The sequence below is a fragment of the Leptopilina heterotoma genome, unplaced genomic scaffold (assembly GCF_015476425.1).
Source record: "Leptopilina heterotoma isolate Lh14 unplaced genomic scaffold, ASM1547642v1 Lhet_0, whole genome shotgun sequence".
Classification (NCBI taxonomy): Eukaryota; Metazoa; Arthropoda; class Insecta; order Hymenoptera; family Figitidae; genus Leptopilina; species Leptopilina heterotoma.
This window is the reverse complement of record NW_025110811.1, coordinates 2641918-2656072: the sequence shown is the minus strand read 5'-3', so window position 1 is coordinate 2656072 and position 14155 is coordinate 2641918. Positions and strand designations below refer to the sequence as shown.

The 14155-nt window shown below is 22.9% G+C and overlaps 1 protein-coding gene across 1 annotated transcript in view; it reads right to left on the bottom strand.

The window, feature by feature from the left end:
- Nucleotides 1–13026, bottom strand: part of LOC122498096 (UDP-glycosyltransferase UGT5-like) — a 66675-nt gene extending 53649 nt beyond the window's left edge. Inside the window, exon 1 of the mRNA XM_043605706.1 lies at nucleotides 10584–13026. Coding sequence (XP_043461641.1) covers nucleotides 10584–11688 — 1105 coding nt within the window. The 5' untranslated portion in view covers nucleotides 11689–13026. The remainder of the gene's footprint in view (nucleotides 1–10583) is intronic.
- Between the last annotated feature and the right edge of the window lie 1129 nt (nucleotides 13027–14155).

Here is a 14155-nt window from a genome sequence, read left to right as displayed (position 1 = left end):
ATGTTGAACCTCACTATTTCCTCGACAAATGGTTCCATCACCCTAGTGTTTTAGAAATGTTTTTTTGTGTACTTTTAAAATATTTTATTTATATAATAGAAAAAAAATTTTTTTTGCAAAAATTTTTTAAAATAAATAGTTTTTTGCAATTTTGTGCAAGTTCGGTAGTTTTTATTTTCTTTTTAATAATCTCAAATGAAAGCTTGGGAATTCCCCTAAAAGAAGATATAAGTCTGAAAATGGGCCGAAACAATTTGCCAAAGATATAGTGTAATAAGTAAAATTTGTCCGTCCGCTCGCGCACTCCAGCGCGATGAACAGTGGGATTTTTTTTCAACTCACTATTGAAAATTGTCTAGAAACTACAAATTTTATCGGATGTTGATGTTCTTGATTTAAAATTACTAAGAGATCCATCAAAGTCGATTTTTGAATTTTTAATTGTTTATTTTTTTCTTGTTACTCAAAAATTTGACAAATTACAATATTTTTAGAAAAAATCATGTTAGTTTTTTTATTTTTCCATTACACATGATCGAAATCAATTTAAATTAGTCTAGTATGACCACCGGACAATTAATAAAGCATAATACAATTTATTTAAATTGTTGCAAACAATGTTAATTAACAAATAGATTACTTCGGACCTTCTTCATAAAAAAATTGGTTTTTTTGCAGACAAGTTTAAATTTATGTCTAATTTAGTAAAAAACTATTTTACAGTTAAAAATTATCATTAATATTAACAATTATATAAACAATAATCAACTTCCTTTTGTATTTGTAAACATTTTCGTCATTTTTCAAACTTTAAATATTTATATCATATGTACATTCTTTAAAAAACTTAAAAAATTTATTTGCTTAAACAATTACATTTGTTATAAACAAATTTTTCATTTTTTAACAAATAATTAGCTTTTTTCATCAAACAAAATTTTTTCCTTTTTTATATTTACTATCATAAAAAAGAACTCCTTAATGAAATGGGAATACTATAAATTATTCATTTAATTTTAATAAACATTATAAGTTAAGAAATATTTAACTTTGTTCTTTTTTCACAGAAAAAATATATTTATTTATATGCATTTAAATGTAAACTGTTTTAACTGAATAATGGTTTACTTCATTAAAAATATAAATATTTCTTAACTTATAATGTTTATTAAAATTAAATGAATAATTTATAGTATTCCCATTTCATTAAGGAGTTCTTTTTTATGATAGTAAATATAAAAAAGGAAAAATTTTGTTTGATGAAAAAAGCTAATTATTTGTTAAAAAATGAAAAATTTGTTTATAACAAATGTAATTGTTTAAGCAAATAAATTTTTTAAGTTTTTGAAAGAATGTACATATGATATAAATATTTAAAGTTTAAAAAATGACGAAAATGTTTACAAATACAAAAGGAAGTTGATTATTGTTTATATAATTGTTAATATTAATGATAATTTTTAACTGTAAAATAGTTTTTTACTAAATTAGACATAAATTTAAACTTGTCTGCAAAAAAACCAATTTTTTTTATGAAGAAGGTCCGAAGTAATCTATTTGTTAATTAACATTGTTTGCAACAATTTAAATAAATTGTATTATGCTTTATTAATTGTCCGGTGGTCATACTAGACTAATTTAAATTGATTTCGATCATGTGTAATGGAAAAATAAAAAAACTAACATGATTTTTTCTAAAAATATTGTAATTTGTCAAATTTTTGAGTAACAAGAAAAAAATAAACAATTAAAAATTCAAAAATCGACTTTGATGGATCTCTTAGTAATTTTAAATCAAGAACATCAACATCCGATAAAATTTGTAGTTTCTAGACAATTTTCAATAGTGAGTTGAAAAAAAATCCCACTGTTCATCGCGCTGGAGTGCGCGAGCGGACGGACAAATTTTACTTATTACACTATATCTTTGGCAAATTGTTTCGGCCCATTTTCAGACTTATATCTTCTTTTAGGGGAATTCCCAAGCTTTCATTTGAGATTATTAAAAAGAAAATAAAAACTACCGAACTTGCACAAAATTGCAAAAAACTATTTATTTTAAAAAATTTTTGCAAAAAAAATTTTTTTTCTATTATATAAATAAAATATTTTAAAAGTACACAAAAAAACATTTCTAAAACACTACTTAATTTTTTTAATTGAATAATTTAAGTAGAAACTACAAATGTTTAAAGAATGCATGTTCGAGTTGAAGCTGAAATTTCAACCACCCACCCTTTTGATTGAAGTGGGGGGTTGGACCTGTAAATTGGTGTAGTAACTTGTACCTACTAGGGTAACATATTTCCAAAGTATAAAGGAAATCCAAGAACTTTTTTTTATTTTTGGGGCAGTTCAGGAATAATGCCTCATATAGGAAATTTTTTTTTTGATTAATAAATAGTCAAGTAATCGTTTATATTTGAATAGAGTAATTTTTTTTCCAAGTGTAAGAGAGATCTAAAAGTAAAAAATCAATATTAGCGCTATCTGTAAAAACGTGATGTAAAATAAAGGGGAATCACTACCTAGTTGATGCATTCCTTCTATTCTCAGCACGCGAGTGCGAATCAAATTCTCTTCCTGTCTCTCTCTCACTCTCTCTCTCTCTCCCACACCTTGAAATAAGACACATTCCGAGTTACATAACTTGAACTCTAGCCAACTCTGTGGTCTCTGGTCTAGTTTACACCGTGCACTTGCATCGTGGACTAAATTGATCATGAACTAAATTGGTTTGGAATATTTGATATAGTTCCAGGTTTACATTATCTCAAGTGTTTTGGTTTATAACGCGTGAAATTGATTTATGTTTAAAGTTTTTGGAAATTCATATCCAACATAATTCATAATTGATGTTCTGAATAAAATAGAACTGACCAGTGCAGTGCTACAGTATGGAGTTGATAACGCAGCATAAATTTGATGATAATAAACTTTAATAGCAAGTGAACTGTACATTATTAAAATCTACATAATATAATAAATAAATAAGAAACATTTTTCTATTTTAAGAATATTACACTGAGAAAACGATTTATTTTTTATTCAAAACTATTTTGTTTAAATCAAACTTAAAATATCTTTGCTATACAGTAAAACAAAATAAAACTTTAATTGAAACATATTTTTCGGTTTATTTAAAGAAATAATATATTTAATTCAAACATAAGTTATGATTGATTTTAAATTATTTATAATCAACTTTTAAGTTTGAATCAAACATAAAATTTTTAAATATAATTTTTATTTAAATCAAAACAGATAAACAGAAAATATGTTCAGGACTCGAAGCAGTGAAAGTATTTAAAATTACGGACTTTACGGACCAAAAATTAAAAATTACGGATTATTTACGGACCAACTGACAAAAATAGAATCAGACCGAATCAAATAAGAGAATATTTTACTTAAAAATAGAAATTCAATTTTTCATAATTCTATAAAACATGAAGAAATCTATAACTCCGAGTCTTCGACTCGAAGTCATCGATTTCTTCATGTTTTGTAATAATTAATAATAATTATAAATAAAAATAATTTATAATAATTAAAATCATTACCAATTTAATTATTATTTTTAAGAATTTTTATATCTAAAATTCTTTTTATATCGATTATTATTAATTATTTTCGAAAAAGTTCTTTGACAATTTTCAAATTCATTTCTTTACAATATTCAATTTCATGAAATTTCAATTATTCGTAAATTCTTTAATTAAATAAATATTAAAAAATAGAAACTAAAAATAATATTTAAAAAAATTAATTAAACTTTTTCAAAAAAATTAATTACAAAATTCAATTATTTTTTAAAATTCACGCTCTATTGCATTTAATATTCAATTATTATCTAAAATTTTAATTGAAATTCATTTTTATGAAATGAAAATCAATTTTTATTAGAAAATTCTACTAGAATTCAATTATTTAAATACAAATTTAAATGTAAAAATGCAAATAAATAATTTATTGAAGAATTGAACGTTTCTTAAAATTCAATTCCCATAAAAAATCGTTATTAACGAATTTTCAAATAATTCAATTCTATCAACGAATTTTAATAAAATTTTTCAGAATAATTACATTTTTCGAGAAATTTGATTAAAATTGTATTAAAAATAATTGAAATTCTGCATTGAATTTTATTATTTATGAAAATAATTGAATTCTTGCGAAGAATTTTATTTAAATTTTCAAAAATAATTAAATTCTTGTAAAAAATTAACAGGAATGCAATTATTTGAAAAAATTTTAATAAAATTCTTGGCATAAATTAACCCTAGAAGGAGTAACTGGGGTGTCTGGACACCCCAAGCAAAATTCAAAGTATTCCCATGGCTTAACCAATAATTTTTTTGCGCTCAAAACCCGTTGATAATTTAGTTTGAACCTCTATCTTTTGACACCTGTATGTGCCGCCAAAAGTTTTGCTCTAGGAAGAGCTCTATCTCCTTTTAAAATACGTCTGGGGTGTCTGGACACCCCAGTTACTCCCTAACGTTAGTAAAATTGTCAAGATAAGTAAATTCAAATTTTTTTAAAAAATCGTTTTTAATCAGTTAAAATCATCTGATAAAGTGTAAATTGATAGGTTATGCATAAAAAAGTTGTATTTTATAAAAAAGAAACATTTTTATACAAAAATTATATTTTTATGAAAAATAGACATTCCGTATTTGTAACAACTTATGAAATTTGAGTTAAGATTTATTAAAAATTTCTGTGCTCTCTCTACAGTCAGAAATTAAATTCTAATACAGAAAAATGTAGTATATGACAGTCAAATTTAAATTATAAATTCTATATTGTCAATAATATCTTAACATATATTAGAGGTATTAAGAATTGTTAATTAAAACTTTGATTAAATATTAATTTACAGAATCATTTCATAAGTTATTAATTTTAATGTTAATGTATTCAGATATATTAAGTTTGTAAAATTTTAAATTTATAACATCATTTTTAGTAAATATTAATTGCTTAAGTCTATTTTATAGTTTATTTTTATGATTTTCACTATTTCTTTCACTTCAGATGTTCAAATAATTATGTTTTTTGGAAGTAAAACAAAAACTAATTTTTTCCCCTAAAAGTGTATCTATTTAACTTTCAAAACCTAAAATAGTTTTTAAATTAGTCAAATTTTTAAGAAACTACAACGTTTTTTGTGAAAAAAGTCAATTTTGCAATTTTTTCGTGTTTTTTTTTGGGTTTTTATGGTTTTTTTCAAATTTTTTTTAATTTATCAAAATATGAATAATATTATTGTATTCCTTACTAAAAAAACCAATCAATTCATTACAATAATTTTTTTTACGTCAAATATAAACCTTATAAAACAAGTTTAAAGCGTGGGGTGTCGGGACACCCCAGTTACTCCTTAGAGGGTGAGTAAATTAACGTACTCCTTCTAGGGTTAAAAATAACAAAATTCTTAGCTTAGATCTTCAATTACATTCAGAAATTTTAATAAAATTTTTCTCAAGGATTTAAATATTTTCGTAAAATAATAAAAATCTTTGGAGAGATTTAATTATTTTCATAAGTTTTATTAAAATTCTTCGCAAGAATTTAATTATTTTCAAAAATATCATAATTTTAGCAGAAATTCAAAAATTTTAAAAAGTTTTGATAAAATTTTTTTTTGATAGAAATTCAATTATTTTTAAGACAATTTTACAAAAAAATGTCTCGATAAAATTCAATTATTTTTAAAATTTCAATGAAATTCTTCAAAAGAATTCTATTATTATAATCTAAGATTTTAACTGAAATCTATTTTTAAATCAATGTTTATGAGAAAATTCTACCAGAATTCAATTATTTAAATACAACAATAAATAATTTATTGAATAATTGAATGTTTCTTGGAATTCAATTCCCATTAAAAATTTTATCAACAAATTTTTAAATAATTAAATTCTTTGGAGGAATTTTAATAAAATCTTTAAGATTTTTTTCGAGGAATTCGATTAAAATTCTATTGAAAATTATTTTTTGAAAATAATTAAAAGTTTTTGTAGAATTTTATTAAATTTTTTTTTTAATAATTAAATTATTTTGATAAATTTTATGAAAATAGTAGATATTGAACAATATTTCATTTTTGCGAAGAATATTATTACTTTTGAAAATAATTGAAGTTTTTCAATGGATTTTATTAAAATTTTTTGTAAATAATTGAATTTTGTCGAAGAATTTTGCTATTTATTTATAAATATAATTGAGATGTTTTGACCATTTTTTTTAGACTTTTTGAAAATAATTGAATTTTGGAGAAAAATTTTAATATTTCTAAAGATAATTAAAATCTTGAAGAGGATTTTTAAAAATGTTTTGAAAATAATTGAATTCTTGAGAAGAATATTGTTAATTATGAAAATAATTGAAATTTTGTAATGAATTTTAATAAAATTTTTGAAAATAATCGAATTTTGTCGAAGAATTTTGCTATTTATTTATAAAGAAAATTAAATATTAAATGTCAAACAAATAATATTTTTCAATCAAAGCAGTAGATATTTTCTATATATTGGGATGAAGCTTACAAACTAATTTCAATTAAACAAAATCGCTTAAAAATTGTTTTCTATTTGAATTAAAAATAATGTTCTCTCAGTGTAAGAATATTATATTCTATAAATTTTCTACATCTTAAAAATGTATTTTAAAATAAATAAGTCTGGAAATCGGTAAATATTTAATATTTTGATAAAATTATTTTATCACAGTCTCTCTCCACGCTTCTACAATGAATTTCAATTATTTAGATTAGAGACTACTACGTTTCACTATTTTTGATTATTTTTTATACCCCCCTTCCCTCCCATCTCCCACGTGACACGCGCCTTTTTTCCTGCAGTTTGACAGAAATTACTGGAATATTGATATAAATGAAAAACAGGTTGTGGTAATCAGTAGATCAAACTATTACAAGGTCTTTTAAAGAAGAAAAAAATTATTACATAATAGACAAATTTTTTTTTCGTATAAAAGGAAAAGACGTATTTTTTTTCTTTTTAAGAAAAGTATAAAGAAAATGTATAATAAAAATTTCTTTTTTGAAATTTACATTATTTATTAAAGTGTTAATTATATGTTAATGTAATTGACAACATATATAAATAATGAGTTTGAAATTAAACTACAGGTAAAGAGCTTCTTCATTATCTCAATTATTGATTAATGCGGACGTATAAAGCGTGTACGTGCTTCATATGCATTATATAATTAAATGAATATTTTATCAGTAAGTTAATTGAAGAGTCAACTGATGATAATGAAATTATCTCCTTTTAGTGAGTGAAGAAACAATTTTTTTCGTTTACAGATATAACGAGACCATTAATTCAACTCAATTGATCACGTTGCGTTTTATCAGCTTTATTATTATTATACTCAATTACTCAGCGGAAATTCAAATGTGACAAAAGGTATATATATATATATTATTCAAGCAAACATTTCGCTCACTTTTTTTTTGTTTAATATTTTAATGGTAAATAGATCAGAGTTGACACCAAAAATTAAATTTTGCTTTTTCTTGATTTTATAGATTTTCAGACTAAATTTTGTCTTTTTCCTTGATCCTAAAAAATATTCAGAATCACTCTAAAAATTATTAGATACGAAAAAAATGTCCTATTACATTTATTTACGAATTTCTTTAATTGTCAAATTATTGCGGAGAACATCGATATAACCGCATTTTTTTAATAAATATTTAATAATTATTATTTTTCCATAAAGATTAGGATTTCTCAAAAATATAAAATTCAAACCTTTTTCAAATTCAACAACTTATAAAAATATTATTACAATACATGAAGATATCGTTCTCTTTCTTCATGTTTTATAATAAAATAAAAATGATCGAGTGATAAAATCATTATTTTAAATTAAAAATATTGTCACTGAAACCTCAAAATTATTTCCATCATTTCAATTTAATTATTATTTTTTCTAGAATTTTTAAATCAACTTCTTCTTTAAATCAATTATCTTTAATAACTTTTGAAAAAGTTCCTTGAGAATTTTCAAATCTATTTTCTTACAATTCAATGTTACGAAATTCGATTATTCGGAAATTCTTCCATTAAAAATATTAGAAAATAAAAAATTCAAATAATTTCAGAAAAAAATTCAATTAAACTTTTCAAAAAAAAATTAATTCTCCAGAATTGTTAGCTAAAAGTATGAAAAATTTATATTTTCAAAGATTTTAATTTGAAACCTTCTCCAAATTCAATTATTTCTAAAAATGCATGCCATAATGTTTTTAAAATTCAATTATTATTAATTATTATCTAAAATAGTAACTGAAATTAATTTTTAAATGAATTTTTATCAATATTAGAAATAAATAATTTATTGAATAATAATTACATGTTTTGCAAAATTGAATTATCATAAAGAATTTTATGAACAAATTTTTAAATAATTGAATTCTTTTGACGAATTTTAATAAAATATTTAAGAATAATTACATTTTTGGAGGAATTCGATTAAAATTGTATTAAAAATAATTTGAATTTCTTCTATAAGTTTTATTATTTATAAAAATAATTGAATTCCAAAAAGAATTTTTTTATTTATAAAAATAATTGAATTTCTGAGAAATTTTTATTATTTACGAAAATAATTAAATGCTTGTATCGAACTTTATTAACATTTTTAAAAATAATTGAATTTTAGTGAAGAATTTTATTATTTATAAAGATAATTGAAATTTTAACAAGAATTTAAAAAAAGTTTTAAACATAATTGAATTTTTGCGAAGAATTTTATTTCTTTAGAAAATTCTAAAATGAGTTTTATTATTTATGAAAATAATTGAAACCTATAAAAAATTTTAATATTTATGAAAATCATTAAGTTGAGGAAAATTTTTGAAAATAATTGAAATTTTGACAAGAATTTTATTATAAACTTTTTAAAAATAATTGAATTTCAGAGAAGAATTTTTATTATTTATAAAGATAATTGAAATTTTTACCAGGATTTTTTTTTGAATTTTTGAGTATAATTGAATTTTTGCGAAGAATTTTATTACTTTTAGAAATAATTGAATTTCTGCAATCATTTGTATTACTTCCCAAAAATTCAATTATTTTTAATGTTTTTAACTAAAATTCTTCTACAAATTCATTACTTTTAATAATTATTTAAAAATATATTTTAAAAAATTTAATTAATTTTAGTTTAAATTAAATTCAATTTTTATTATATTAAAAAATTTAATTAATTTCAGAAGATTTTGAATATCTATTATTAAAATTTTCCAGAAATCGAAGTTCTTTAAAATGTTAAATAAATAAATTAAATTCATTCAAAAAAGAAATTTTAAGAAATTTAAATTTATATTAACAAATTTTTAAATAATTGAATTCTTTTGACGAATTTTTATAAATTTTTTAAGAATATTTACATTTTTTGAGGAATTTGTTTAAAATTACATTAAAAATAATTGAAATTCTTCGATGAGTTTTTTATTTATTTATTTAAGATACTTTTACGGACTCTTATATTATTTATATGAAAATAATTGAATTCTGTATTACGAAGAAGTTTATAAAAAATTTGTAAATAATTGAATTCCTATGAAATTTTTATTATTTACGAAAAAAATTATAATATTTGCGTAAAATTTTATCAATTCTTTTTTAAAATAATTCAATTGAGGAAAATTTTTGAAAATTTAAATTTTTCGAAGAATTATATTCAAATTTTTGAAAATAATTGAAATTTTGACAAGAATTTTATTAGAATTTTTTGAAAAAAATTGAATTTTTGAAAAGAATTTTATTATTTTTAAAGATAATTGAAACTTCGACTAGACATTTAAAAAATTTTTTAATTTAATTGAATTTCAGAGAAGAATTTTATTATTTTTAAAAATAATTGAATTTCGGCAATCATTTCTAATTTCTCGAAAATTTTTTATTTTTTAGTGTTTTTAAATAAAATATTATTCTATAAATCTACTTTTTTTAAATAATTAATTAAATATATATATATTGAAAAATTTAACTAATTTTAGAAGAATTTGAATTATTAAAATTTTTCAAAAATCTAAGTTCTTTATACCTTTCTACTTAAATTCATTAAAAATTGAAATTTTATAAAACTTCAAATTGAAACCTTTTGAAGTTCATCTATTTATGAAAATTATAAACGCATCTTTTTTAAAAGATAATTAATTTTGCAATATTTAAGTAAAATTATACATTAAATAATTTCTAAGTAATAAATTTATGATAGTTCTTGAATGTTATTTAAAAAGAAATTATTGTGAGGAATAGAAAAAATTGAAGGTTTTGTATTAGAATTCGTGGTAATTTTATAAAATTACCATGAATTCTAATACAAAACCTTCAATTTTTCAAACTATTGTTTATGATGCAAACAAGAAAGACACAAAATTTCAGAATTTCCTTATGAATTTAAAAAATTTAATTTTTTCCTGCTCAATGTATTAAATATTTATGAAGAGAAAAGTGTTCGAAAAAATTACCATTCAAAATCTAACAATCACAAGCTATTAATTTAATTGAGGCAATTAAAAAAGAGTTACTCACTCATGACGTCAAACTGCGGCAACCATTTCGTAATCATAACATTCTTCGGTTTCATCGGCAGTTGATTGGTTTCCCATTTCCAGATGACTCTCCTCGGTATATTCCCAAGTACCTTGAGAATAGCCATCAGCTTCTCTTCCGGTAAACTAGATGCCTTGACCATTGAACCCCAACTAAACAAAAGAGCCCCATCATTCGCATCGTCCAGAAATCTCTTGATATCCCCAGGCAATGCTTTTGCTTTTCCAATATGAATACCACCGATTTCCACCAAGTTCCCAGCAACCGGTTTCGCTCCATGCAACGAATAATGTGTATTATGTAAATAAGCCGCCGTCTGCCTTGCTATTTCATCCAAAGGCGGAACATTTGGTCCAAATGCATCATTAACAATTTTCTGCGTTGACCATTGATAGGCCGTGTTAAATGTCAATTTAGCAACACTCGTGAAAACCGTATTAATAACTCTCTCCTTAAAATTCATTCTCGACGAAAAACCCAAAAATGTACAAGGCACATAACTCGGATTATCCGGACTACCCATTCGTTCATAACCCCATGGCATTATCTGATGCGAAGTCATGGCAATAAAAGGCGCTTGAAATCTATGAACAAATCCTAGAAAACAATCACTATTAAAATTCTCCGTCAAAATGAGATCGTACTTTTCCTTTGAATTTATTAATTTTTTCACATTCGCCAGCTTAAAAATTGCCTCGCAATGTTCCAAACCCCATTCGCGAAGTTTTGGTAATTCGATAATATGGTTCATGAATGAATAGCTCATTGTTTCCAAATGAACAACATTCACCCAAACATCCACCGAACCAAGTAGACTTATATCTTTATAATTCGGCAGTACTTCGACTCCCGTGTCATTTACTTTTCTTGGGAAAAATGACAGAACTGTCACATCGTGACCACGTCTTGCCAATTCCTCCAAAAGTGGTTTAAAAACATCAAAATGACTTTTTCCTGGATGATGAAACACGCCTAGAATTCGAAACTTTTCCTTCGCCTTGGATGTGAATTCCGTTGATGATCTTCCGGTGGCTATGAAAATCACCAGGAGCACCAGGATCATTCGTAAATTTTGTTCCAGCATTTTTGTACATGCAGCACTACAACTGATCACAAAGTTTGTCACTGACCTTATTTTATTATCATTAATGGTTTTTAACGGATTATCACTCACTTTATTTTATTATCATTAATGTTTTTTAACGGATTATCAATTCTGAATTGTTTGAATGGTTTTTAACGGATTATTAATTCTGAATAGTTGGAATGGTTTTTAACGGATTATCACTCACTTTATTTTATTGTCATTAATGTTTTTTAACGGATTATTAATTCTGAATTAACGGATTATCACTCACTTTATTTTATTGTCATTAATGTTTTTTAACGGATTATTAATTCTGAATTAACGGATTATCACTCACTTTATTTTATTATCATTAGTGTTTTTTAACGGATTTATCAATTATGAATGGTTTTTAACAGATTATTAATTCTGAACGGTTTGCATAGTTTTTAACGGATTATTAATTCTGAACGGTTTGAATAGTTTTTAACGGATTATTAATTCTGAACGGTTTGAATGATTTTTAACGGATTATTACCTAATTCGGAATAGTTCGAATGGTTTTTAACTGATTATTAATTATTACCGATTTTTAACGGATTATCAATTTTGAATGGTTTGAATGGTTTTTAACGGATTATTAATGCTTCATCGACTGTTGACGATTACTTAACAACTTCACACTCTAAGCACAATGTAACTTCGTCCAACTATGAACACACTCTTAATGTTCATGAGTTAAAAATTTTTCCACAATCATATTAACCACATTTTACAACTGTATTTTGGAATATTTTTTTTATCTTGATTTATGAATGACTATCAAGCGGCAAATAAACCTCACATGTCCCACGTCATCAGAGACACTCGATCTAATATATAAATGGCCGTTGAGTTGGGAGTTTAAAATCAGATTGTCATTGTATTGTATCCCACAGACACAAATACTTAGTTGAGGGTCTGTGCACCGTTCGACCCATTTTATATTTATTATTTCACTTCCGCGACACGCTGCTCGCGAGACCTTCTCGAATAACGTGCTCTCGTCTCACACATATATATAGAATGAAATTTCACGTTTTGCAAGACGAATAATTGTAATTAAAAAGCACTCATAGTAATATGAATCTTTTGCGGCTTTAGAGACAGGTTTTTAATCAGTTTCTTATTACGACGACGAAGTTTCTTATTATAAGAAAGTTGATGTGTGAAAATATAGCAGAAATTATTATTATTATTATTATTTTCGCAGAAGAAATATGAGAGATGAGTATATGTGAATAAATAGAAAATTGTTGGAATTGTTTCAAAAACTTTCCAAAGTGCTTCAAAAGATTATACAATACAATTATACAATTTTCTGTCGGTGAATATATGACCGTGTTACTTGACCCTGCAATTTATTCAAAGTCAGCTCTAACATAATCTCGGAGAATTATCTGAATGACGAGATTAGAATTTTTTTTTTTTGCCGATTATAATTATTGTATAGAGGAAAATATAATTCGTAGAATTATGTTAATTCTAAGAAATAGAGAAGAAGCAGTTAATTACAGGCTAGCATTTTTTTTTCAGAAATCTTTCATTTTCTTTCACTCTTTACAAAATTTTCCTGAAAGTATCAAATTGATACAAAAGTGGATTAAATTGATGCGAAAAATTTGGATCAATTTTTTATTTGATCCACATTTTTGGTATTCGTTGCAATTTGATACATTCAAGTTTTATTAATAAATATAATTAATAAACATATTGTTTCATTAAATCATCTATAATACCGATTCATATTTTTTCTAAGGATATCAAATTGAGACAAAAAAAAAAAGAATTATGTCAATTATGTCAACAGTTTGACGTAGTTAATTTGTAAATAACTAAATAAGTTTATAAGATAAGATAAGAATTGATTTAAAATAGAAAACATTTAGAAAATAATTAGAAGTGTTATAAAGTAGGATTATTGAGAAATAATTAAATTTCCAAATGTTTTTTAATTGAAATCTTTGAAATTCTAATTACTGTGAAAGTATAATAATACATAAATATAAAAAATATTAATTTCTTAACTTCCTTAAGAGTTAAAAGTTTTAAATAATATTCAAAAACTTCTACAAAATAATTGAATTTTGGGTTTTAAATATTTATTTTACAAAAATGATTGAAATTTAAAAGATTTAATTTAAAAATTCTTTAAAAAATTAGGTTTTTGAATAAAAGTAATTTAAACTTTTTGAAGATATACTTAAATTCTCGAAAATAATTTATAAAAAATTGAGACAATAGGAAAAACATTATTTTTCTAATTTACAAAAATTATTCTATTTAAATAATTCAATTCTCGAAAAGCGTTATAACAGAAATTTTAGGTATTAATTGAATTTTAAAAGATTTTAAAATTAAATTCTTTGCAAATGTATAAAAATATTAAAATTTTTATTTTACAAAAATGATTACCTAATTACATTATTTTTCTTTAAAAATTCTT